Raw genomic sequence first — 27442 nt, 5'->3', positions numbered from 1 at the left:
AGGAAAAAATACACACACACACACACACAGACACAGAAGCCTGGGTTGTATAGAAGAAGAGGTTGTTGACAAGGGCAAAGACGTGTTGTTGTTTTATATAAGGGATGCATTTGTCTGGTGAGGATTGACTCGCTTAACTGGCTGCCAAAGCCCCCTTTTTCTTCCTACATGTCTCCCTCTCTTTATTATCCAGCCTATAGCGGGCTTCTGTTTTTTGATAGGTCGGGACAAAGATAAAATTGTATTATTCCAAACATGGCGGTGAAGAAATTCTTCATGTTTTAAAAAAAACAAACGACAGCTAGCTTTAAAGATGGTAAATTGTGAATACTCTCAATTCATTTTAAGGTTGAAGGCTTTTGCAATCAAAGCACAACAAGCAAAAACTATGGTAAAATATTGAGTGAAACTGCTGTATCAGCACAATTAGCTATCACCTAGTCCCAGATACGGACATCAAGGCTGAACTTAAGCATTCCAACAAAAAAAAAAAAAAAACACTCTTTGCACTATTACTTCTCCAAATGCTCGAGGGTCAGCCATCCATGCCGTTGAGGTGATGCTCCGTTCGACCTCGCTCATAGCATCCCAGTTGATAGAGCTTCTTTTTTTCCCCTTGCTTTAACCCTGACAGACTGTCGTTCTGACGAGATGACTGGAGATCAGTGGCGCTCTCATCCCTTGAAGTGGCTCCAGGTGTCACTCCAAGGGTACCCGCCCTGTTTGATCTGCCGTCGAGCGCCTGTCGGGCTACGGCACCCTCTGATTTCCCGGTCAGAGGGGAAAGAGGCTCTCCTGTCCAAAAGTTCTACAGCTACTTTTGAGTGACAGCTAGGGAGAGGGCTTGGTGGCTAAAACCACAGCCATAACCGTTTGGGAATGGACCGTTTCCTGTAATTATTTCCTAACTCCCATTTTGCAGCTATAGGGAACCCTCCTCACACACCCCCTCGCGGGAGCATTGTATAGAGGTGATCGTGATATTATATGCTAGGTCCCAGCAGTCCAAACAACAGAAAAGGAAACAAAATAAACATCAGAGGAAGCCAAACCATTTTCACTGATCATGCTGTGCGCCTTGTCTTAAGAAGAACAAAAAGAATCCTCTCAAACATCTTCAGATGCTGTCCAACGGAGGTCCCTGTCTTCACTGAGGAGTCGCACAAACAAAAAGGACAGATGAATCAAAATGGAGGAACGGAGGTATATAGCTTTTCAGCACACATAGATGCCTCTATCCTTCCTCTCTTTCATTTTATTATATCCGTTACATTTTTCTTCCCCACCTACTGTGAGCTTCTTCAGAAATTACAGGTGAGATCTCAGTCTGTGGCAGGGCCTGCCTTTCGTCTAGAGGGAGCAGGGGGAAGGGTGTGGGGTTTGAGGGGAGGGAGGGAGGAAAGACTGAGGAGGAGAGGAAAAAGATTCATGCTTTGCAGTACTGCTGTGTTGTTTGTGGCACTCTTCCCTTTGTGTGTCTGGCGATAACTTATTCAGCACAGGGCCATTCATCCAGGGGTTGAGCGCGGGCGTCCGTCAAGACGGAAAATAATGAGGCGACAGCGGCGCAGAGGATAGCTTTCTCCCTCTGCCTAGGTAGCCCCCTCCAACTCCTCCTCCCCTTCTCCATCTCCTCCTCCTCCTAGCCTCCCATTATCAGCCGATTTAAATAGATAATAGGGGGCCTTCTTCGGGACATTTTGAAGCAATTAGAACCTATCACATTGTCTCTTATTTGACTGTTGTTCCCTCCCAGCAAGCCATTGTGCATACTTTTGGGCATACTATGCAACAGCTGCCTGGAATATTGTGGAATGCCACCGCATTACTGGATGCCAGTATTTGTGTCAATGAGAAAATGGGGCTATTTTGTTTCCTATATCTTTGCAATAGACTCTGTACCCATATGCGCATGTCAGGCTCTATTCCATCTTGAGCCATGCCAGGACATGGGATCCCTTTGCCATGATAAGTTGCTCTTGGGCAGCATTGCTTGCCAGGATAAAGTGGCTCGTGCCCAAAAACTTGCACTATACATACCTTCCCTGAACTTTCAGTCAGCTCTGATTTTGATTATTTCTCTCACCATCTTTGTACAGTTCATTTTGTTGGCTAAAAACATACAGTGGCACACACCAGTTGGAAAGGGAAGACCTCAGCCCCATGTGCTCCTGAACTACACTATTCGAAATGATTACAGCTGATAACTTAATAGGGAAGCATGTCCAATAGGGTTCAAGATTGTAGTTTGCGACTACGTATAGTTTTTATTCCCGACAAAGCTATCCGAGTAGTTTTTCAAAACAGTGATAGTCTCAACAAATCTAAGTCAGCTGTCTAAGTCGTGTTTGCATCAGGGTAGATGGTTAAGTATAGTTTTTGCTGTTATTGTTGTTGCCCCTCAGATCTCTCTTTGGCAGGGTGCAAGAGCTTGAAATATTTACAAATGCTGAATTTTGACTCGTCTTCTTCTTTTTTTTTTTTCCTTTTTAATATTTTCTTCCAACCCATCAATCATTTACTGCGCCTCTGTATGTCTGTATCTCATGCGAACAGACCCCCAGGATGGTGCAACGAAACAAAGGCAGTACACTGTTGCCATGTTGTTGATGGCATAAAAGATCCCCTTTATCACAATGGGCAAAACAATAAAAAGAGGACCACTTTTCTTCAAGGAAGTGAAAAGGTTGTAAGGCATTTGTAGCCATCAGGATTAAAGAGGAGCTCCTGTCAAAATACTTAAACGGAGAATTGGTCTCTTTTCGAAGCAAAAAGCCTAACCTTGAGTGCTTTTATACTTGACACAAAAATATGATTTTGATTTATTCTATACCGAAGGCTGGAAGGCAGAAGGACTGACCCCATCACCCAACCCATCCCATCCTTTGGTTTGGTGTTGCTTGCTGGGAAGGGCATTCAGAAAACTAGGCTTTAAAAATATCTTATTTGCCCAATTCAATCTCTGTCTGTTTACTATTACATTAAATCAATCTTATTTTCCCTCTTTTGTCATAGGAAATGAATTCTTGGGTCATTATATTTTAGCTCAGTAGTTTCATTATTCAATAGTCGTAAATAGAGAAATTCCTTCTCACTTTTTGAAGCTATATACTTGTCTGCATTGTATCCAATGCTATGGATAGACACTTCGTCTCAAAGAATCTTTAAGTGGTTAAGTGAATCACTACAAGCTTTGGTTGTGCATTGATAACCCCATTCAGCGTGGTCGTTGACCCTTTCGAAAATGACTAATACGTTCAAAGAAGCCATCATTTTAAACTGCTACTGCAGCCTATAGACTGTATGTCAGCCTTGCAACGCTAGCAGTCCAAGGCCTTCTTTTTAAATTGTAATAAAAGCGCTTTGATAATAGCTTGTATGATGGTGAAATAGATGTATGCCGCTACTGTTTGTTATCCATAGCCTCATAGATTGGGAGCATTTAAATTGCCTCTCAATGGCTCTCAGCAAGGGCACGACTGTAGTGGTTAGCTAACCGAGCAAACAGTCCAAACTATGGCAGAAAATGGTGACAGAGCTAACGGTGTTTACCTGAGGGGAAACTGGAGGTTGGATGCTACGCTTCCAGAACGACGCTGTCGGTCGGGACGGCGTTGTCAGCCGTAACCGCCATACGACAGCAGTGCAGAGCAACAGCTTGGAGCTGGTCAATGGGGCACGCTCATATGCACCAACATGCACCAAAAGCACACGTGCTAGCAAAGCAAGGAGAATATTGGACAACAGCACAAACACAGGGAGAGTGACTTCTGCTCAGGTACACTGATATCGTTTCGGCACTCGGTATTTGCAGGTATTGGCAAAAAGCCCAGGTATTGGTATGGGGACGGAAAAAGTTGGATAAGTGCATCCGTAATTATAAGGACCCTTTGACCCAGCCTGCTTCGGCAGTGTCAACATTTAGCCAATGTTAACCGCTTCCTGTCTTTGTTGTTTGGTGTTATTTAAAAAATGAAATGCGGCATGACAATGTCAGGAATGTTGAAGATACTGCATTCTGACAATTAAACAAAACGAGCAGGCTCTGACAATGACTCGTGCATGACCGCTGAGATGTGTTGAAGGCTTTTGTGTGGGTGGAGACGATTGAATTATCACCAAACCCACTAAAACACTATTTCTTAGAGTTAATTTAAGACACAGGTTGTTTTGTTTGTTGCTCCAAGTCTCTCTCTGTCTGGATTCATTTGTCCCAGCATTCCAGTGAAAGCATGGTCGGACATCGGATCACAAAGGTCCTCCCTCTTTTCATGTTGGATGCCTCAAACCATCATCTTTTGTAGCCGAAGTTGTAAGGACAAAGCAGAGTTATGCCGCAAAAGCCTGTAGAACCTTGATCAGTGGAGAAAACCCCAGTGAGATCCAATGCCCATAGAATCCATTTTTAGCCCAGAGACCATAGGAAGTTTTCTAGATGTTGTATAATTAGACGGTATGCAGTTAATCCCAAGGGACTGTTTGGCAGGCCCCGTCTTTCCACTCACAAATTGTTCAATGTATAATTGTCTTCAACTTCTCAGACATGGCTTTAAAATAATGCTTCTTATTGCTATAAAAAAGTGTTGACGGTTACAGTCAACACTTCTTGTAAAGGGGTCAAATAGACACATGTACCTTGATACGCTGATGATCTAGCACCATTGTGAAAAGAGACATACCCTGGCTGAGAAATTTGAGTCAAGTGCAGTACACGTTCAAGCCCCTGGCCTGGCTTGGGTTTTGGGGAGTGAACCAGCCATGCACGGCTGGTAATGACAGGTTCCATGTTGCCCGTGGCTTGTGGCCCACAGCACTGTTTGTTTGGAGAGTGGTGCTCGGCCGTGAAGTGCTGGCCCAGCTGGCAGTAGTTCCGTTGCCCCTTTGGCCCGATGGCTGGGGCTTGTTTGGCCCAAACCAGCCAGGCAGACTGGCATCCAGGAGTCTGTGGAGGAAGAGGTGGGGGGTGGGGGGGGGGGGGTGTCTGACGGAGTAGAGGAGCTGTTGGCTGAGCACCCTAGTGCTAGGCCAGGCTTGTTGCCAACTGGAGAGAAGACTTCCCCACTCCCACCAGGATCTTCACGTCTCTGTGGCGACAGGGATCTTAGTTTGCACCTCGAGGGTCAACATCATCCCATCGTGATCTGTCTCAGCTTGAACAACCTTGCTCCCAGAACAGCACTGAAAACTTTGACATTTTGATTTGCCCACATATTGTAATGTAACACAAATATAGTTTTTTACACACATACATACACTTTGCCTTCACAGTCCAAAAGTTCAGTTGGCCATATTGCATCTGCCAAGGTTCTTGCAGCGATGTGAAAATGAAAACGCTGACCTATCAAGTCATATTCCCTTCACTCTCTGGAGTGTTATTTTCAGGATTAGTTCCTATGTTACTGGCAAGAGGAAAATAAATGAATGCTAATCACAAAAAAACAAACACTAACTATTAACTCATTTTACTAACTCATGAAATTAGCAAAAAGTCTTTTGATAAATATTTTGATTGTATAACATGAGGCTATGGACGCTCATAACTCTTTCAATGTGCCAGGCACTGTAAGTTACAGCAGTTAAAGACTATTGTACAACATGCAGCTGATTTGAGCAACAAGCATCACGACTACTATACATGGCTCTTATCTTAGTCTGCGAGGCACAAAGATAACCCCCACATAAATATTCTGTAAATTCGAAACCATCGCTTAAAGCCCTGAAAACCATTGCCTCTCAAAATGTAGAGCCGCTTTGTTTATTTTCTGAGTGTTTGCTAGGTCACATGGACATCCTGTCAGCCGTAGTGTAAACTTTAAACCCCAACCCTTATTCTGATGGCGCCAGGGCTAACATTGCTTCAGTGTTAAAGGGAAGTTGTGAGGACATTGATGTCTTGGCCTAGCATCCTAGTGTCACTTTCCCAGCCTGTTTGTGGAGCCCGCCAATCTCCTCATTCTCCTCAGCTGACCTGAATGCATCACTGAGCATAACACGCATGTGAGGAGCCCGATATCCCAGCCAACAACAAATGTTTTCCTACCGTTACCATTGCATTACCGTCGTACACAGCCTCCGTACTTTGACCTGGCTCACACTGAGGCTCTGTTGGTTAGATATTTTGCATGACTCTTCAGGCCAAGACTCTATTTTATTTACTAAGACGTCGATGCACACCCATCCCATCTAAAAGGTTCCCTGTGGTATAGCGTTTCAGAACAGACTTGACATAAACCATTTCTAAACACTGGTTTCCTTTCACCAATCTTTAATTACATCGTTTGGTAGAGGCCGAGGTACAGAGTTGAAGCAAAGCACCATGTTAGCAAAGCGTATAATAGTGAGGGATACCACAGCCAGAGGACAGTGGGTTGAGAAGAGGGAAAATATCTTACACGAGCAGATGCTGAAAGAAAGCCTAAGGTGTTAAGGGTTCACAGACTTTAAAAAGATATATGATCAATTAAGTATGGCGGGAAGGTGGCGTGGTTGACTCTTAGCATTTGATTTGTGATCTAACGTCTGGTTTGTGATGATAGTATTGGAGAGTTATCAATCGAGAGATTTGTTGTCATTTTCAGAGCATCTTAACTTGCTGTTCTTTTGCACGAGATACTACATATTACTATAAACATAGAAATAGTTAACACAGTACCTCGGCCTTGCCCTCTGAATGAACCTCAACACGTCAAGACAACGGTCCACGTTCCCCATTCCGATATTAATTGTATGTATCGCAAGATTCCCGACTGATGCCAGCACTATTACAGCATTGTTACTAATTCAATTGTCGTAGTTATTTTGTGCCCGTCTTTCATTTCTTTTTCACTGTTACCTCATTGCTCAACATATTTCAGCTCATTGTCAAGAGGCCAGCCATGGTCAGTCAATTAATTGTAGGTATACAAACTATTGGGTTGCATTCCAGTTGCACAGTGTTTCAGTGTATTATGGTGCCATGAAGAGCATCATTGTAGCCCAGAGCGATGGTTGAGCCTTCCTCCAGCTCTGTGACAAAGGCGGCTGTGAGGTCGGGCCCGAGGCCCAGACTATCAGGGCTATCAGTCCAGCAGAGAAAGAGCATAACAACAGGCCCTGTCAAATAATGGTGTCAACACTGGGATTGTTAAGCTTCATTTGTGCAAGGAATGTCCCTGGTTTAATGGTGACATGACGCCGTCTATTGACTCAATGGGTCAGATTTGACCCTGTTGTTGATTCTGTTCCTTTCTCTGAGCATGTTTTGCCGTCGACTAGTATATGGTAGTTTTATTCTGTACGTTGATTTGAAACATTTCCCATTCCTCAAACTTTAAGATGTCACAAAGGTCGGTTGTTAAGGATAGTTGGCCTAAAGACATAGATGTGGGAGGTGACATGATAACTCGTGTTTTACTGAAGCTTTGCTTGCCTCCCACTTAGACTTGTATTGTATTGTTATTAAGTTTGGTTGTGTCTTCGATATTAAGCAGTCGGAATAATCCTGAAAGTCTGGCAGTGATTGTGTAAGATTTAAGGCCTATTGTCCCTGAGCTCAACTTACAAATGGACTTTTCAAATTGCTTCTTAGTGATCTGCACTTATGATGGGCAGACACCACTGCATCTTTTGCTTTTCAAACATGGCTTTTGTTCACATGCACTTCATGGTTTTGAGCAATAAGATCTATGTTGAGAGAAGAGTTAAGTGCGGCCATGCTTTTGTGAAGGAGTCTTTCCTGATAGCGAGTTTCCTTCTGAACTGTCAGAATGTCCGTTATTATTTAGCGCCCTCTGCCATGCCTTACCCTCTGAGTTTCAGTGCTTCCTTTACCTGACGGGCTGGATAAAATGATTTCTTTTCTCCCCTCTTCTTCTCTAGTCGGTGTATTGCTTCCCCCCACCGCCACGCCACATCCCCCTCCCTCTCTCTTAACGGTAAACGTTAAGATCCAGGAGTGGATCAATGGCTGTTATCCTTTGATGTGCTAGAACACATTACGAGCGGGGAGTTCTAATTGGAGCAGAGAGCTGAGGATCAATGTTGGCTGTAATTGCCTGACACAGGGATGGGTGTGAGACTTTATTATCATTAATATTTAGACATAATGTGGGAGGAACCAGCCAAGGCTAAATGTACAACGGCGGTGCGAGCCTTTGATCTCGGCAGATAAGCAGATCGATTGGGGGGTTGGTGGGGGGTGGCTGAAGGAAAAGAGGTCGCGGAAGTGTGGCGAGCTGGACGGGCGAATTAGCGAGGCCCTCATCCTGGATTTTATCGGATTTCTTGGGGAAGTTTCCCTTCGGCTCGGGAAAGGTCACGCTAGGCCTCAGACCTCCCCATAGCTAAAATAACAACCTGGCATCTGGTCAGCGTCGAGGGAGGAAAGAGGGCAAGTGGGTTTAATTTCAACTTTGGTCACAAATTGGAGACAACCATTTTATTTACAGAATGGACACCATCAGGCATTCATTAATTCAGTAGTTACTAAAAGAGCAAAAAGTTCCAAATTAACCATGCCCTTGTTTCGTCGTTTTTCTCCAAGAATCTTACTAGTTTAGGGATGGTTTGAGATTTAGTAGTGAGAAGAAGGAAGGATGAAGAGATATTTAGTGTCTGTCTTTTTGACAGGGTCCATTGTTTGGGAGACGTAACAGAATATGACGACGGAAGGGGCCCGACGGGGCTCAGGGCTGCTTCCTTGGTGTCCGCAAACACAAGATGCTGTTACCTAATCTTACTGGTAAAGGAGTAGGACTGTCTCATGGAACACTCCCTGTCTAGCAGCGTGACCAGAGGGGGCAGGGACTGTCTTATCCCCTGTGTCCGCGGAGGCTAAGGGCACGCTGAAACTGTGCGGCTGTGATGTATACGCTCAATTCTGTCTCCTCTGTTTTTGTCACCGGGCTCCCCGGGGACTGATACCTTAATCATTGTACTTAGCGGGACAAAGATGGGTAACCGGTCGCACAATAACAGGTGTGTTGGTTTTCATGGCTGTGACCCGCTGCCTGATGTCGGACAGAAGGATAAGCCCGGCAGGATCCAGGTCAGCAGGGACAACGATCCGGAGAAGAGATTAAGCGAGGGGGTGATGTGTTTTAAAATGACACGGACTTGACAGAAGTCCACCAATCAATTACTCAGAGAACTAGTTCTCCAGGTTGCACCTTTTTATACGAGAACTTGAGCTTGAATCGCTTTACAGTTGCAAACAGACAATTACAGGTAAAGACATAAAAGAGAGCAACAAAGGGTCCTTTGTGTTCATTCAGTGCATATCAGAAATGACATGAAAACATTTACCGTTGCATTATGAGCCATTGTGTTTGAAAGACTGTGTTTTAGTCACATTTTGGGTTTAATTGTATGAAATGAGTGCACTGTTTATTGTTTATTTGGATCCCCATTAGTTGTTGCCTTGTCAACAACTACTGTTGGCGTCAACTACTCTTCCTGGGGTTCATGTAAAAAATATAGTCTATGATCATACTCTAATGCTGTGTACAGTACATGCAGTAAATAATAGTGTTTTTGAGAGCTGCATTATTGATGAAAATCAAGGAATACAAGGCCAAAATTTCCTTGAATTAGATTTTAAGTAATGCACGCAATTGCTGATTATATAACAAACGTAGTAGCAGATTACTACTTTTCTCTTCTACACATCTTTCCATTACTGCTTTCTTCATTTTTAAAATGCAAGCCTACAGATGTTGAGCTTCTATGAGCAGTATTAACGATGAGTCCGCTTCGTCTTTACATTCATCGCTTTTCATTCAAGTGTACATCCCCAACAGTACATTGTGCAGAGGCTAGTACCATTGTGGAAAGCCTCAGGGTTGTGCAACAAATGGCCCATTGTGTAACATTTTTATCACTACGCCAGCTTCAGCAGTGTTAACACATATATGTATCTATTGTGTTTGGTTCTGCAAATGTGCACAAAGCCTGCACTGTCGATGAACCTACTGTAGTAACCAAAGACGAGGAGGTTTTCTCAATTATAACTTCAAAATATACACTTTAAATAATAAACGTGATAAGCTAAACACATACGTCTTGGCAGAAAAGAGCTGACATTTGCCATGTAGAACTTTGCTTTTCATCAATAGTAAAAGCCAGCGTTCTTTTCTCTTTGAATATGTGCACTGCGGCCAGCTTATGTGTTTTTACCGTCACGGCTCCGTGTTTCCAATGTGCCCGACATTTTCAAAGTTCTTGTTTAGCCTCATGTAAGAGGCTCGTCTTTCGACGGTTAATGTTAAAAGTTAGCTCCGTATGCTTAGTACTCGGAATGCTCTCTTGTGTGCCCGACTGTGTGCGTGAATATATCTGAAGTGTGCTGTGTGTGCGTGCTCGCATTTGTCTTTATATCTGCTGTGTTGTGCACGTGTGTGCACACGCCTGAGCGCATGTGAATGAGGGAGTGAGATAAGAAGGAGATGAAGAGTCGTTCAGAGGAGCTTTCTCACTCAGAGGCGTCCCCATCTGTTCGCCCGGGCCTAATTGTTCCTGGGCGCAAAGACTGGGGGGAAAAAAAGAGAGGAAAGCAACTGTACTCATCCCCTGTCCCTGAGTTATTTCTGTAACATTAAAAAAGCGCCACCAGCACGCTCCAGATTATTGCCATGTAAATAATGGCACTTGGCTCGATTCCCTGCTAATGAATGTCATTTACTTTTCCAAACGAGGATTAATTATCGACAGAGGACCTCTCTGTCCTCCCACAGGGAGCACGTCGCAATTAGCTGCTAAAAGATGGCTGCTACTATTTGTGTTGTTTTTTTTAATACATCTATATGTACGTAAGTGTGCATATGTTCCTGCGACATGGTGAATAACCTCCCAATTAACTGTCTGTGGCACTACAGAGAGATATCCAGCAGGGGAAACGATGCAGTTTAATGTCCTTCCCTCGATCGGATAGATGGGTTTTTGGTTGGATGTCGGTGTTGGACGTTGTTGTTGTGAAACTAGAGAGACTAAAGAGAGTTGTGCTGATTTGGAGCCAACCTCCTGGTTGCAAAATAAGGCCAGGAAAACAAACACGGGCCTCAAATTAGATTTCCCAAAACATTGCATTCCCTCTCATTTTACACACCACTGTGGCCTGCAGACCAGAATAGAATAACTCGTGAAATCCTTCTTCAGATTCAGAACGGCGCTGTCACTGGATCAATCGGATGACCCCCCATCAGAAAGAGAAGATCTGAGAGTCTTACATGATTTACCTACTTTAGGCATGTTGCGAAACTTCCCGGCTTTATGTTGATTTGCTCTCGCTGATAGAACGGTCCAGCTATTAAAAACGACTTTTCCCCATTACTCTCGCTCTTTAACGCTCACGTCAAATCCACCGGTCTCTCCTCACTCCTTCCCTCCCACTCTCGTCCTTTTTTCACCTCCGTCAAATTGGCTCTCCTTGCGTGGGCTATGTGAGCTGATACACTTAGCCCAAATGAAGGAGCTGATGGGGATATGGGTTATTTCTGCCGACAGAGGCACCGTTTGAGGTGTGGACCCCCCCTCCCGAGAACCTGGGACTTTGATAATGCTCCAGAGCTGAAAGGGTTAAATTCAAGAAGACCCCAATTTCTGAAGGAGGAATATAAAAAGATCCGTCCTGCCGGGTTTAAACATTTTCAGTAAATATGTGCATTTTCAGTTTTAGTTTCGTTCTATTTTCTTTTTTTATTTCAAGTTGTCAAGTAGCTTTTGACCAGCTGGCCAAAGGTAATTTGACTTATGATTTAAAGTGACAGTGTTCGTTAATGATGAAATGTGTATCATTATGTGTCACAGTAGGAGAATAGTTAAAAGAAATCTTCATATGAAAAAAGAAATAAAAAAGAGGCTGAATATAAGTCATAAAGAATTATGTCAAGTTTTCTTTTTTTTTTTTGCTTTTTTGAATCAAATACATTCCCACCTGCTTAGTCAGCAAGAAGCTGGTCGAGGTGAGAGCAGCCACGCAAAAAAAAGAAAAAAGGAAAGGGGGGCTTGTGTGTCAGACTTGCCCACAGAGACAGGCGCTATGATAATGGATAACTGTGAGAAAAGCTTGGAGGGAGGGAGTCTAGAAGAGGTGGCACTCGGACACGTACTATGCTATAGTCACCCCCCCCCCCCCCTTCCCCTGTTTTCCACCATGTTTTATGGCTAGATTCTATTACTGCTCCCTGGCTCACCTCGCAGTGTGAAATGGGCAAGTCTCGACTAACCTCCTCACCCCACCCCACGAGCTTGCAGACACACGTGAGCGCAGCTCGAGAATGGAGTTGCTGTTTGGGTCTAAACACGTGGAAGGTGTATGAACTGCCGAGTGTGTCATTTGGAAATGCGGTCGCTCAGTATGTCACAGTGCTTGAGGAAATGTTTGCGAGTACAATCGAGGGTGTTGTTTATGATTTCCTTTACGAGAGATGGACTTGTCGTTCGTGCGTACTTTACTGTACTGCCGACGTTACAGCTACATTAGGAGGCAAACGATCGAAGGGCCCCGTGTTTGCTCAGTGGAAATTTGCAATCCTAAATAATGTAAAATATTCCAGCATTCCTTCATCACCCTCCAATCCCTTTCTACCTTCTTTTAACCAGTGTCGTTGGCCCTTTCCTTTCTCTCTGGGGGAGGGTGGGGGGGCGCTCCAGGCTGCAGCAGGTTTAGCAGGTTCTGAGGAGTGCGGGAATAATTTTGGATCCGCTCCGTTTCATCATCTCCCGCTGTCAGAGGTTTTGTTTCTGAAGCAGGAGCCTAAACACTTTCTTCCTCGGGATGATGTGTCACAAGTGGCACTTTGTTGAGCAGTTGTGTTCGTCTCCGGCTGTTTTTACGGAGTGGAAATGGAACGGGGGATTGCGCAGCGAAGCAAGTTGTGATCTCTGTAAACCAGGGCTTTGTCAGAACTTGTATTCGTGTTGTGTAGTGTTTGCGTTCGCTCCAGTTTGTGATTTGTTATTTAATGTGGGAGTTCCCACAGTGTCACCCAGCCACTATATCCATGTGGACACGAAATGTAATACAAAACTTGTATTTAGTTTCAGGATATCCAATTGTTTGAACCATGACCAGAAACCATGCGCATATTTCTAATTTAGATATATATGATGAACATACATAGTCTATTTCAAATAATTAATATTTTTTAAATTCACCATTTTCGTCGTTAGCATTGTTGCCAAAATGTGCAGGAAGTGTTATCAGGTGAAGCGGGCATTGGAAAGTGGAGATGGGTAAAGTAAAGGTAAAGCTCTCTTCTATATACTGTGGTGAGAAGAAGATGCAGTAAGTTAACCCAGTAGTCATTCAGTACACGTCTTCATGCAGGTTTGCTTTGGAATAGGAACCCTTTTGACACATAACTGTTTGTTACTTACTCAAACCCCTTGAAACTACCTGTGTAGTTCAAAGGAGAATGTTGTCAGAAGCTGTGGATGTGAAGGAGATGAACTGTTTTTTTTTTTTTGTTGCAAAGTGCCCGTGTGCATGAGGTTTAAGTGAATAAACAGATAAATAACCACCCGCCCTTGTAGAGCGAGTCCCTCTGGCCATGGGCCAAAACAGGTAATTCCTCCGGCATAGTTTTGGAAGGGCCACAGCAAGCCAAGCCTGCCTCAGCAGTCAGACTGTCTGCACATTTCTGCCGCTGATGGCATACCAGGGGCGCCATTTTCCTCTCTGAGACAGACAAGCCAGAGCATCTGATTGGCCTTCCGCCAAAGCGCACTCACAAAGGCTCCTTTGACAGCGGGTCAGTTGGTTAACCAAGCAGTAGGCAGAGGGAGAGAGGGATAAGCCAGGAAAAAAACAACTCGTCTTCACCTCTTCACCTCTTCACCCTTAAGCTTCATTGAAGGGTTATTCACACTAAAAAAAAAAAAGATGCATCCTCCTATTTGTCAAGGATTATAAAAAAAAGCACAGTTTCAGTGAGTTGTTTTTTGGCATTAGAGGCTCTGTAGACATTCAGCTCTCATTGGGTATAGAATTCACTGGTAAATGTGACCTACGCTTGTATGTACGTGTCTTGTGTTAGCCTGCATCTTCTGAGACATCCAGTCCTGACAAAAGCACGCCATAAGCATTTACAATGATCTGTCAATTCTTCTCTTGTCTGAAATAATTAGATTATATAAGTTAGTTTATCAAAACAGCCCCAGCGACAGCGGTTCTGAGTCGGTATTTATTACAAACTTGGGAGAAATCTTCTGAAGTAAGTGAAAGTTCTAAATGTACAGAGCAAAATGGAAATGTCTGAATGTAACTTGCCATCTAATACATTAATATTGAGTCTGCATTTTGACCAAGATAAAAAAAGAAAAAGCAAAATGTGCTCAATCATTAGCTCATCCTTGTTATGATGCTGATGGAGCCTCACATCTTGTATCATAACGCTGTGTAGGAGCTGACACGATAGCGCTAAATAGCTGCTGATGTTCTCCTGCGCTCATTATCTCTCCAGTCCAGGCCTTGCTTCTCTGCTTTCTCCTGCCGCCCATCTCCTCCCCTGTGTACCGGCCGCTTTGCATACGACTGATGTTTAAATGCTGCATTGTTAACTGACGTGGGGTAGCCCTTTGCTGACCCGGGAGGTATTTGCTCGTTTGATCATGGGGCAGCAGTTTTAATGTATCGAAGCAGCGCCGCTCCGTAAAGCCCCTAGTATAAGTGGAAGATGGAGGACGAAGGCAGGACGAGGGATCCATTGGTTGCCGGCCTGACAGTACAGAAGGAAGGTGATTATTAGAATATCTGTTGGTCAGCAAGGCCAGAGGGGATGCTGCTGACCCTGCACTTCCAATGTTGCTGTGATGGTGGGTGTTGGTATTCCTGGGGGGGTGTTGCGAGGGTTGTGGCAAAGACCGAGAACAGGGCTCCATTGATGAGCAGTTTTAATATTTTCCATCATTTTTTTTTAAATGTTTGAATATTTGCATGAAAGTTTGTCGTCCTGCTATCTGTTTTGCATCCTCTGAAATGGACGTGTCACCTCAGCCAATAGCCACAAGGGATTTCTTTTCATTCTCGAGGAAAAAGATTTGGACACTTTTCATAAAGTTAATATTTTTTGCACAGAAATGTACCTGTTGCCTTTTTACATCCAGCCGTCAAATCGATCCTAACAGTCCAGTTATTGCCCTGAGTTTGTCACAAAGACTGGAGGAAGGTCACAAAAACAAGAAGAAGCCCAGCGTCTGTGAAAACCAGCTTGCCGTCACGTCTGTGTCACTGAGCACAATAATCCCACTTCGCCAGCCCGACAACACAACCGAAAGAAGTGTTGAGAAAAAGCGAAAACAATGACATAAGCTGTGTACAAGTTTGTGTTTACACCTTGGGACCTGTGTATCAAGACCCTGCTTGCGCTGAAGCTAACCAGGCTCTGGCCCCTCAAAAGAAAATATTGAACACCCATACACCCTTCTAGCCTTTTCCCTTACCCTCCTTTGCCCTTTTTTCTCTGTCTATCCTCTCCTTTTCTCTTTGTCCGTTTCATGTGGGAAGTCTCTCCGCGGCAGTGACCATAGATACCAGGGGGAAAAAAAAAAACCCAAGTAAGAAAACCCACTTCGCTCGACTCGATCATTAATATTTAACGGACAGTTCCCCCATGAATTTGCCATAGCATTTCATAGTGCGCTTGTGATGTGCTGGACATAAGGCTACAGTTGGAGATGATGTGTGTCCACATGTGCCATGTTTGTGCGTTTGTCAGCCTCGCAAATGTCACTCAAAGTCAGAAGGAATATCATGCCACTGTGTCATCATTGAGGTAAAGATTTCACTCCGGTTTCTGAAAAGGCTTACCTTCAGATTTCCCTCCTGAATAATCATGTTAACACTCTTTAGGTGAACTCTCTCCTTCTATATCTACATTAAGCACTGCGGAGTCCTCTCGAGATCTCACAACTCGATTCTGCAAATATGGATTGGCTCTTGCGTTTCCAAAAGTCCCAAAGCAGCCCAACTGCCCCTTGACTTTTGAACTGCGGGTCACAGGAAAGCAGAGGTGAAGCCGCAATCTGCATCTCTCATGGTGCCTCACGCCCACACTGCTGCTGAGAGAGAGAGAGAGAGAGCCACATGAGTTTACCTCTAGCGGTGGAAGGAAAAAAACATATTGAAGGAGAATTCATCGCCGTCACCGCCGGCCCTCAAAGTTCGTCTTCCTCTCTTCCGTTTGCCCCGTATCTTTTTTCCCCCCCACTTCTTGCTTCTTCGCTTATTCTTCCTTTTCTTCCCCTCCTCTTTCCTTTTTTTTCTGAGTTTTTTTTGCAAAAGGCTCACCCCGCATGGCTGCAGGCCCTGATTAGCAGGGCTTCAGAGCCCAGAGTCTATTGATCGGGCCTCCAGAGCACCAAGCAAATGTAGCTGGAGCAACAAGTCAATAACACTGTTACCGCAACAATCCCCGTCACACTGGTGGCTTTCTCCCCCCCCACACACACAAACACACACACACTCCCAAGTGCTTATTTTTCATGGGTTGGAGGAGAGATTTGGCAGTGAGGCAGGCAATCATGGGCACATCGGTGTAACTCAAAGGGCCTGGTGTGCACACTTGCTCTTTTTCTCCATTCTGGACAGCTAGTTCTGACTTGAACACTGGTTAAACGGTGATTTTTCTCCATGTAAACATTTTTTTTACCATTATCAACCATTATCTAACTTTCTCATCTCTCCCAGCTCGATCCCTCCCCTCTCTCCCCTCTCTCAGCTTAGACACAGGGACTGGGGAAGCTAGTCTGCAAATTTAATGGAACAGCATGGATTATTTAGACTGACTAAAGCCTCCCTTGTAGTGTCAAATGGGGGGTTGTGGGATGACATTATACCCCTACATTCTCTCTCCCAGTCTCTTCTCCTCTCTCTCTCTTTGTCTCTCTCTCTCTCTGCTCTGCTTACCTGCTCCGTTAATCCGATCTGTACCTGCATGTCCAAACACGGTGGACCTGAAGGTTCACATAATCCTTAATTGTACAGTGTTATTTCACACCAGATTGACAGATGTGCTCCTGCGGGCTTTCACACGTGTTACTCAACAACCTGTTGATGCGGACAAACACGCATGCAAAATGGCCCTCGCACACGTGCGCTGACACTGTGACCTTTGGCTGGCTTAGTCCTTTTATACCTGCAGGACAGAGCGAGGGGCAAGAGTGGCTCGACGGTCACGAGGTCAAGTTCAAGAAGTGGCTCCTTCTCTTGCTCACCCTTGGCCCTGATGTGAAATCTTTGCTCGGTCAGTTTGCATTCTGTCCACACTGGCATGCAAATGTGACCTCTAGCCTCTGGAGACCAACAGAGGAAACTAGCTTTTAGTTGCTTTCTTTACTGGCAGACTTCCTGCTATCTGATCCGTGGCAGATTTAAACAACAACTCCAGATGAAGAGAGGTCCGCCTTCCACTTTATTCCCTACTTCACTAGTTTTGAAAGTCCGTTGCCGTCATATCCCTGATGGCAATACCTTAACCAATAAATAATAAAGTCCCTTCATTATTCTCCGAAAGAAAATGACTAATGTAAAGACATTAAGGTGCACGATCCACATGGACTGCTCAGTGACATTTATGTGTTTTCAGATGTGTTTTAAGTGACCTTATATTGACCAAACAGAATATTCCGTTCTCTAGATTCCTCATACATTTGCCATATGCATCAGCATTAAAAATAAAAAGGGAGACATTAGGTTTCTTCTTCGTGGAAGGGTTTGACGTGCGCTACAGTCTTTTAAAGTCACTTTGTTTATAGTTTGCAGACTTTTATGTACCTAAACTGTAAACCAGTGTTTCTTTTAAGCATCATACATTGATGCAGGCAGAGATGCACACTGTCTATGAAGACTGGTGATGTGAACAAACTTTGTCATAGACAATGTTCTTTTTTTTTAACTGACATGTGAGGGGATGTTTGCAGGCAAAACATGTTTTTTTTTACTTGGCCAGTGCAAACTCTTTGTACATTTGTATAAGAAGAGGGTCAGCTTGTGTGGGTGTGTGTGTGTACTTCTAGGCTCTGTGTGTAGATGTGTTTGTGCATGCTGGTGGGCAATATTGCAACATCATCTGTATCTGGAGACACACAGGATGCAGAACTAAAACCACACAGGACTTGAAGCAAATATTTGGAGAGTTGCTTTAAAATGGCAAACAAACAGCACGCGGATGAGCTTCCTTACCAGCTAATAAAAAGACTCGAGACATAAACACTAATATCCTCAGCGCTGTTTTGTCGTGGAATCCTAAACACAAGTCTCTTTAGGCCCAAAGAGTTTAAAGCATTTAACTAATGAATGGTTTTGTTTTGAGCAGAAACCAGTTTTCGTGACAAGTCCTAGTGAAGATAAGCGTTTTGATTCCAACTTGTATAAAACAGGTTAAAAATAACTATGGGGGACGAGGCAGGATAAGGAAATAGATGTTGAGGCTTGTCCTAATTAACAAATCTTTAAATGTGTCTTTTGTGTCGTGACAATTTTCACATTGTGAGTCCAAACATTTCACTAGTAAGCTCGAAGAAGTCGGGTTCAATTTCACAACAATAGAGTTGGTGTAAGGTGTCAGACTGTGGATGCGTTACTCCTTGCTTCCCCGACACGAACGCTAACAGAAAAAAAGAAATCTTGTCTGTAAAAGTAACAACAACAAAAACACCCACTTTGAAAAGTTGTGTCAAGAAAAAAGCTGTGCAGTAATTAGATAAAGAAACACTCTGTGATGCATAAGCAGTCTCTTTCCCCCCAATCCGTGTCACTATGTTGTACCAGTAACAAGGCATGCAGATGCCATTAACCACTGCCTCAGGTGTCCTACGCTCCCGAAGCGCCCCGGCTCCACTTCTCCTGTCTCATTTCCTTTTTTTTCCCCTTTTCTGCAATTGAGCAGTAGTGTGCGCAGATGATTTATGTGCTTTAATGAGATTTCAGGACTGAACAAACAATAAAAATGTATGGACATCATAGCTCTGGATGCCTAGAGCTCCAATGGCTAATGTTACGCCCTTTTCTTTTTTTTTCAACATGGCCAGTAATCGGATCTGCAGCTGGCCCTCGGCCCTCGCACAGTGTGTGCGAGGGGGATTTTGTGTTTTGGGAATTCTTAGCAGAAAGGAGAAAATGTGAGGAAAGCCGTGTTATCACGTAGGAATATCGAATCTGCGTAATCTATAATCCCCCAAGTTGTGGTGTAATAAAGAAGGCGTCACTTGTATATTTCTTCATAATTTGAATCCAGACGTACTGTAAGCAAACCACGCAGCAAACACTGAGCACAAGTTATGGATCTGGATTTGCTTTCCATCCCAGGAACATTTGATAATGACTATGACAGAGCTGCAAAGGGAACTTCATCTCACTATAGTTTGCTCACATAACAAAAACCTTTTCCTCCCTGATGAGTTAAACATTGACCCTAATACCTCTACTATTTCACAACTACAATATTTTTATAGTGTTTTTAATTAAATTCCTTTCTTATGGTACAGTTCCCAAGTTTGTTACCATACTGCTGTGAAAACCAGCTGATTATATTATGTTTGTGTCAAATATTAAAGTAATCTTATTTCTTTAACAGCACACAGGGTAAATATGATTTTAAAAAGTACTTCCTATCAACACACCCCTCCAGCAAGAATGAGGGGAAGTAGAAACAGGAGTTGAGAAACGGCGAGAGGAAAATAAGCAATTCTATCTGCTGAATGAATGGCCTGAATGTCCAAGAGAGGGGACGGAAAGAGGACATGGATGAGGATAGAGATCCGGTAGATAGGGGAGACGGAGGAGGGCGAGGGTTCATCCAGGTAACCGGGCGGGGGGGAAATGATCTGTGTATGTATCGAGCACAGAAAGCCACCTGTACGTCACACCGGGATGAGGAGAAGCTGCAGCAGCAACACAAAATTGCTCCCGGCAAAAAAAAGTTCTTAAAAATTCCAGACACAGTTGAAATGTATTCTCTCTTTCTCCTTCACCTACTCTGTCTCTTTTCCATTTCCCTCTCCATCTCCTTTTCTCTCTCTCACCATTTTTTTTTTTCATGTCTCGCATACTCTTGCATATACACGCTCTCCTCCCACGCTGAATGTCCTCCTTCTTTTTCACCTCCCTCTCTCCATCCATCCCTCCTCTCCTTTAGACTTCTTCTATACTCGCTCTCCTCCTCCTTGCAACACTTTTTTTCTGGGAGAGAAACGGGTCCCAGTCTCGGCTGCTGCTAGCCGGGGTTGTTAGCCGCCAAATAAAAAATGGATGAACTTGTAGACTGCTCTCCTGCATCGAGTTGGTAGAAAGAGGGGGAGTAAAGTGGGATCCAGAGAGAGAGAGAGAGAGAGAGAGAGAAATACCTTGCTCAGACCACGTCCTCCACATAAACACCTGTCCATCTTTTATGTCAGTTTTCATTTTTGTCAATACAGGTCAAGAAAAGGTTGCTGTCTTTTTTAGGGATCAATAACCTCAAGAGAAAATATTGAGAAACTAGTTAGTTTACAAGATAAATGGGAAAAAAAAAACTTTTAATTTGGAGAACAATGTCCAATATTGTTAGAACAGTCATTCCCAATGACTGTGATTGGAACCCACATGTGGGTCGCAAATATATTTCCATAGTCTTTTATTTCACATTTATATCTTCAGTACACTACGTAGTATTTGATGGTAAAATAACAGATTTAAAGCCACAATCACCAAATAGATTTGAGGTTTATTTACATAAATACTTGGTTTTAATATAAATGTATTGTGTGCACTATAGAGCTGCAATGCTCAGTCGAGCCAACCATTTTCCAGCAAGAAATGCCAGACATTTGACTGTTTCAAGTTTTCAAAAGTGAGGATTTGCCACATTTCTCTGTTTTTTTATTTAATTTAAACTGTATATATTTGGGTTTTGATGGTTGTTCAGATGAAGTAAGACATTTGACAACCTGCAGTTGTAGTAACTTGTGGCATTTCTTTCTGTTTTCTGATAATCTGTAGACCAAACGATTCATCTGCATATTAATCGATAAGGAAAATAAGTTGCGGTCCATAAATTTAAATACAAGCCTATTTTACTCCAATGTTAGAAACATTGCTGTCGTGAACAAACCCAGCCACATATTACAGTGGGTTTATCTGAAATTTAGATCACAGTATCTTTATATAAAATAGAAAACATGAAGGGAAACATGAAGTGTGTGTTTTATGTTCGTAGACATTTATCTACACAGTCTTACATCAGGGTGCATGGTTACTAACAGACTATCGTAACGTGTGAGTGTTGAGGTGTGGCCAAGTTCTTAAATATTGTTTCTCTTTAGGGAGTTACATGATGTTTGAGGCTCTAAATAATTACACTAAACAGCTTTAATTAAAGACCTACTCCAGCTGTGTGTGTGTGTGTGTGTGTGTGTGTGTGTGTGTTTGTCATTTATCTTGAACACCCCCTTGGGGACAATAGGGAAAACATACGTGGCGGGATCAGATCTCTCCAACAAACAGGTCAAGTCATTATCTGTGCAGAGCAACATGAACCCGATCTGATTGTTGCGGATTGTTCTTCCTCGTCTCATTCACTTGATTGAAGCGTCGCACGTTTCTCACCTTTCTTCACTCAAACTGGATTGAAAGCGGGTCCATCTCTTCTCTACCTTTTTGTTTTGTCATGTGGCAGGTTTGTGTGTGTGAGCCCCAGACCAATACCTGTGTGTGTGAGTGTGTGTGCGTGTGCACGCACACATGCTTCTGCGATGAAACATTTATCTGTATTAGTTTGTTATAACAAGTCAATGCATTAGTTAGGACTTACCCCCACCAGCGTTCCACCTCCATGTCTATCACTCAAACCATTTGTGAACACATTGATCCTTCCCTCCTCCCCCCCTCCTCCCCCTCTCCTTTCCCATGCTGTATATTCCCAGGGTTTGGAGGGAGGAGAGCCAGAATGGCTCAGACAGCCATTGATTTTTATTTTATTGGTCTACTAGTGGAAAGAGGAGGGATAGGGGAGGGCCAGAGACATGCAACTCTGCAGCTAAGTTTCCTCTTAGTGGAGACAGTGTGTGTCCATACGCGTGTGTGTGTGTGTGTGTGTGTGTGTGTGTGTGTGTGTGTGTGTGTGTGTGTGTGTGTGTGTGTGTGTGTGTGTGTGTGTGTGTGTGTGTGTGTGTGTGTGTGTGTGTGTGTGTGTGTTTGTGTGTGTGTTTGTGTGTTTGTGTTTGTGTTGAGGTGGGTTGGGCCTACCTGCTTATGTCTCTCTGACTGAGACTGTTTTTGTTTGGGGGGGGGGGGGTGTTAATCTGTCTGTCTGAGAGGTGTGTATGTGTGTGTGTGCATGTCCAGCCACTTCTTGAGAGCCATCAAAAGCTGTGTGTGTGCGTGTGCGTGTGCGCGTGCGCACCCGTGTGTGTTTTGTGTGGATGCACACACACACACACGTGTGTGTCATTGAAGGGAGTGGGGAATCTGGGGCGCTGATGGAGCTGGCGCTAGGGACCTGGACCCCACCACACACATACCCCCGTTCCCCCCACACACACACACACACACACACACACACACACACAGCTGAGGTGTATCCCGGTGCTCATTAGAGCTGGTAATAAGGCTGTGCTGCTGGAAGAGGAGGGAAAAAAACAGGGTAAGGAAGAGAGGGAGGGAGGAAGAGGGTGGGAAGGGAGAAAAAGAAGAAAAAAAAACGGTAGATTTTAAATTTTAATAACACTGGTACGATTTTGTAAATCTTTCCTGACAGAAAAGTCCTCATTATTTTCATCTGTCTCCGAGGAGCCTCTCCTCCAGCTCTGCCTCCCCGGGTAAACGGACTCTCTCTCTCTCTCTTTCTCTCTCTCTCTCGCTCTCTCTGTCTTTCTTTCCTCACTCCACCTCCCTATTTCTGTCTCTTTTTCTCTCTTGTTTTTCACTCTCAGCAGCTTTATTGTCCATTTCCGTCCTTCCTGCTTGCTTCATTTTTTTTGCTCCCCTTTACATTCATCATCTGGACTCTCTCTCTCTGACAATAGTGCCGTATATATCTGAGCGTTTCCTTCTAGTAAGGTGTCAGCTGACTGGCTGCCTGCGACGAAGGAACACCAGGAGCCAATAGAACGACCAGTATCATGTGCTGTTATTGGCTGGCGTCTCGCTGACAGTTACTTTTGGTTTGTCTACATATGAGTGGTTGTTTTTTACCGGATGTGAGGGGGTGGGGGGGGGGGGGGGCTAGAGACAGAGAAAATACTTTGGGATCATAGTAGGGAGCGGGATAAAGGCAATCCTTCTCAAACTTGGTGTGCAGGAGTGTGTGTGTGTGTATGTGTGTGTCAGCATGTACATCTGCACCCTTGTACGTGCGCTGTGTGCATTACTCACACATCCCCTGCACACACACCTCACCCCCCCCCCCCCCCCCCCCCCACCTCTATGTCAAGTGTCAAAGCTGGAGGATGGATCCGGTTTGATAAGTTCTGTTCTGTCTGGCCACGTGTCAGGGTGGGATCAACCATACGGCAGAGGAAAACCATGTTCTTCACTCTCCTACCTCCCAATTTTTGGGATTTTTAAAAAAAATATATTTCATTTTTTGGGGGGTTTTACCAGAGGGGGCAGGTATGTGTGGGGTAAGTTTTATTCTACCTGCTTCTGTTGCCGGAAGAATTCAAACGGAAAACCTGAAATGACTAGCAGCTCATTTGACATGCGAGCTCATCGTGAAGTGCTTTAGATACGGAATATAAATCTGTAAATTAAATCTACAAGTGACAGCATGCAGATATGTTGTCCAGAGGATTATGAAAACGGTCTGTCCCCTGGGATTTTCTTTTTTCTTTTTATAGAACCAATCGGAAACGGATTAAACGCACGATGAGGAAAAAAAAAAAAAAATTTAACTTTATTGTTTGTCCTTTTGAAGTGTTGATTCAATATCACTTTGTGAGATTGAAGACATAAAAAACAATAATTTTCCCAGGTATCACCTGTGGGGTTTTAAAGGAAAGTGATGACATCAATACCCTCGCTCCTCAAGCTGTCGGAGGAAAACGCTGCGGCTCCTTGCAGTGTCACTGACGCTGGTTCTTAGTTTTATCATTGCACAAGTGGATTATGACTGAACCCCCCCCCCCCCCCCCCCCCCCCCCCCCCCCCTGCTACATGTAACTCCTCCCAGTCTGTCTGTCTGGCTAGATCATTTTGCGTTATAGGTTATAGGTGACCCGTGGTTCATAGCCTTCCCGAAATCTTGCAGTTTCACTTGAATTATTGAGCATTAGAGAAGTGCGAGGATGTGATTGCTGGTTTGTTGCTCAGCGTGGATTAAAACACACGGCTCGAAAAGTGAAAGGCATCCTTAGGATTTGAGTTGTGGCAGGATTGAGTTTAACCTGAGAAGGTTTTAGATTGGGCAGTGCTACATTTTGCATCAAGCTTCTGTTTAAGGGTTTGAGCTGCGGCAAATAAGATCAGCTGCTTTACATTAGACTTCAAGACATGTTTTGTTAGATTGGTGTACAGAGAATCAGTTTAGGTCAAAGTAAGTATTTTTTAGAATATCTGTCCCCTGAGAAAAAGTTCTTGAATCTCAGCACTGTCACATTCCTTACTGCTTTGAACATTGCAGTGTTTGAAGTTATTCAGCGTTGTCTGCCACCAAATCAGACTCCTTTTAATGAATGCAATTTTTTACACAACTGCCCCCCCCTCCCCCTTCCCCTCCCCCCATCCCTCTCTCTCCCTTTCTCTAAGCACCGGGCTCCTCATCCATGAGGCTAAAACTAACTTCCTGTTCATTTTTCCACCCTGAGGCCTCGCGTCATGCTACCCTCTTTTCCCCAGCTGAAAGAGTAACAAACAACACAAAGCGATCTGGATTCTCCCTACACACACACACACACACACACACACACACACACACACACACACACACACACACACACACACACACACACACACACACACACACACACACACACAAGCACCTCCTCTGGGTATTTGCCTTGGATAAATAATCATTGTAAATAATGAATGTCAATTAATCGGGGGAGACGTGGCCTTGCTAAGCATGCTCTGATTAGTGTTTCAGTGGGATCTCCCCAGCTGGCTTCAGCCAATCATCTCCGCCTCATCATAGCATCACTAATGCTGCTTCAGCTCGCTCCACAACATAGGCATGTTGCTGTGATTTGCTGCTTTCGGGTGTGTGTGTGTGTGTGTGTGTGTGTGTGTGTGTGTGGGGGGGGGGTGTATGGTTACACAGCATGGTTTAAGACTGGAGCAGGATAGAAATATATACCTTAACTGTTACTTGTGTTGCACAGAACATGGTTCACTGTGTACCACCTGACACTTTCATGATAATATATGCAGTTATTCAAGGATATACTGTCTACTCATAAAGCAGAGCTTCTTAGTCGTTGTAATGAGCTCTCTGGTGTTGTCCAGGCAGCAACCTCCGGGTCTGAAAAGGGAAGCCGATGCAGAAGTGCCTTACACTTGTATTCTTTCAAATTGCCAGTAGGGGGCGACTCCTCTGGTTGCAAGAAATATGTTTTAGATGTCTATGAGGCTTGATTTATAACTTTAAACATGAGTTCATGGTCTGAATCGCTAGTTCCAAATCTCCTTAAATACAGCAAGATGTGCATTTAGTAAATTATGGTCCCATTTATAGTGAAATAGACGATAAAGCAGGGTATGCTTTAGGGCGGGGCTACCTTATGATTGACAGGTCACTAACGGAGCGTTGTCCCATCTGGGAGATGTCCTTGTTTTCGTCTTATAACTTTAACCCCTTCACACTGTGTTTTTAGTAAATGAAAGTTAATTGTAACAATTTTGGTCGCCTAAAAATGTCTTATTTAGCGTTCGGTTGTACTTAGCTTCTTGGTTGCAAAAAAAAAAATGGCGACGGCCAAAATTACAAACCCCAGGCTTCAAAACGCCAGTCCACAAACCAATAGGTGTCATCGCGGTGACTACATCCACTTCTTATCTACAGTCTGTGGTGTTCTCCAGTGAAAAGATGCTAATGGTGTGTTACAAGTGATTAGTTATAGTTTTAAGATGTTTTTTGTATGTGGCTGGAGAGTCCTTTGTGCAAAGTAGACACTTCTCTGCCAAAAAGCACACACACACAAAGGAAATGCAACGACGTATACGTAAAAGCACTACTGCGATACATTTTTGTCACGCTTTGGACTAAGTGTCGAGGCTACTGCGGGTCCGAGCTGGTGGACTGGAGAGCGGGCTGTGAGCTCGGCTGGAGGAGGCTGTGAGCTCAGACTTGGGCTTTAGAGGGTAGCAGGGTGACTGAGCAACCAGCCGGCCCCCCCCTCCCCAGTGATAAATGGCCACAGCATGGGCTATTCATCTCCTGCTTAGAGAAGTGGACAGTGCCCCCCTCCTCGGCCTCGCCTCCACATGTCAGCAAATGTGATAATTCTCTCATTTGTCAGGAGCAGCGGAGGGTTCGGAGTTTGTGTGTGTGTGTGTGTGTGTTTTTCTGTGCCCGTGCATGTGCGGCGATTCAAACTCTGGAGGATTTTGGGAGCACGCACGTGAGCTGAGTTGAGAGGCCTGTAACTCCTCTGCACATCAGCACCCACTCCCGCTCTCTCTCCAGCTCTCCTTTCCCAGCTTTGGGTGTTTTTGGTTCAAAGCCCCCATCTTGTCAAGTTTACTTAGGTCACACTGGGAAAATCTAGATGTGCAAAAGAGTGAGTCTTTTTATGGCAAATTCCATCCGTAATTCAGTGATTTTATTACCTCCAGGAGACTCCTGAGCCACTTTATTGGTCAAATAAAGTTTTAATGCCTGTGTGTGTGTTTGTGTGTCATGCCTTTATAAGTGTTTTGTATGTTCATATATGTGTGTGTGTGTGTGTGTGTGTGTGTACACACATCAGTATGACATATTTTCTGAGGCTACGAGTTTTGGAAATATTGTGCGAGTGTTTTACACTCCCGTGCCAGTGATTGTGTACCAGTAAATAGCATGTACGCAGACGTCACGGTAGCTATTAAACACGATAAGCCTCCAGCTGATGGCTGGTCATTTAGTTTGCACATAAACATGTGACTGTTTTTACGTGTTCTCTGTAGACACACGATGACTTCTGTGAACCCTGCCTGATCTCTCTCGCCCTTTCTCTCTCTCTCTCTTTCTGCAGGATCATCCAGAATCGGGTCCTGGTCTTCATCCTCGCGGCCATCATCCTTCTCACCATCATCCTGGCCATCTATTTCAATGTGAGGGGCCACTGATCTCCCCTCGACACGCACACACACACACACACACACAACAAAACACCACATGCGTGATTAATAGCGACAAAAGCGTTGTTCTGCAGTAATTAGGACAAATGGTCCCCATGAATCACTGTTTCCAACGTCTGACAGGGAGCTTTTTTTTTTTCTCCATCTCTTTCTCCTTTCCCGTTTGCTGTTTCTTTCTCTCTTTCTGTCCCTCTCCACCTTCATTTTCCACTCTTT

General features: G+C 44.1%; 1 protein-coding gene across 2 annotated transcripts in view; it reads left to right on the top strand.

The window, feature by feature from the left end:
• vti1a (vesicle transport through interaction with t-SNAREs 1A) overlaps positions 1 to 27254 on the top strand; it is a 104743-nt gene extending 77489 nt beyond the window's left edge. The window contains exon 8 of one of the 2 annotated variants that reach the window (XM_079182249.1): positions 27121 to 27254. In XM_079182249.1, the coding sequence (XP_079038375.1) occupies positions 27121 to 27214 (94 nt within the window). In that variant the 3' untranslated portion in view covers positions 27215 to 27254. The remainder of the gene's footprint in view (positions 1 to 27120) is intronic. The other variant, XM_079182250.1, reaches the window with a different exon arrangement.
• The last annotated feature ends 188 nt before the right edge of the window (positions 27255 to 27442 follow it).

This window comes from Pholis gunnellus, assembly GCF_910591455.1.
Source record: "Pholis gunnellus genome assembly, chromosome: 21".
NCBI lineage: Eukaryota > Metazoa > Chordata > Actinopteri > Perciformes > Pholidae > Pholis > Pholis gunnellus.
The sequence above is the reverse complement of the archived record's forward strand: the minus strand, read 5'-3'. Positions and strand labels throughout refer to the sequence as shown.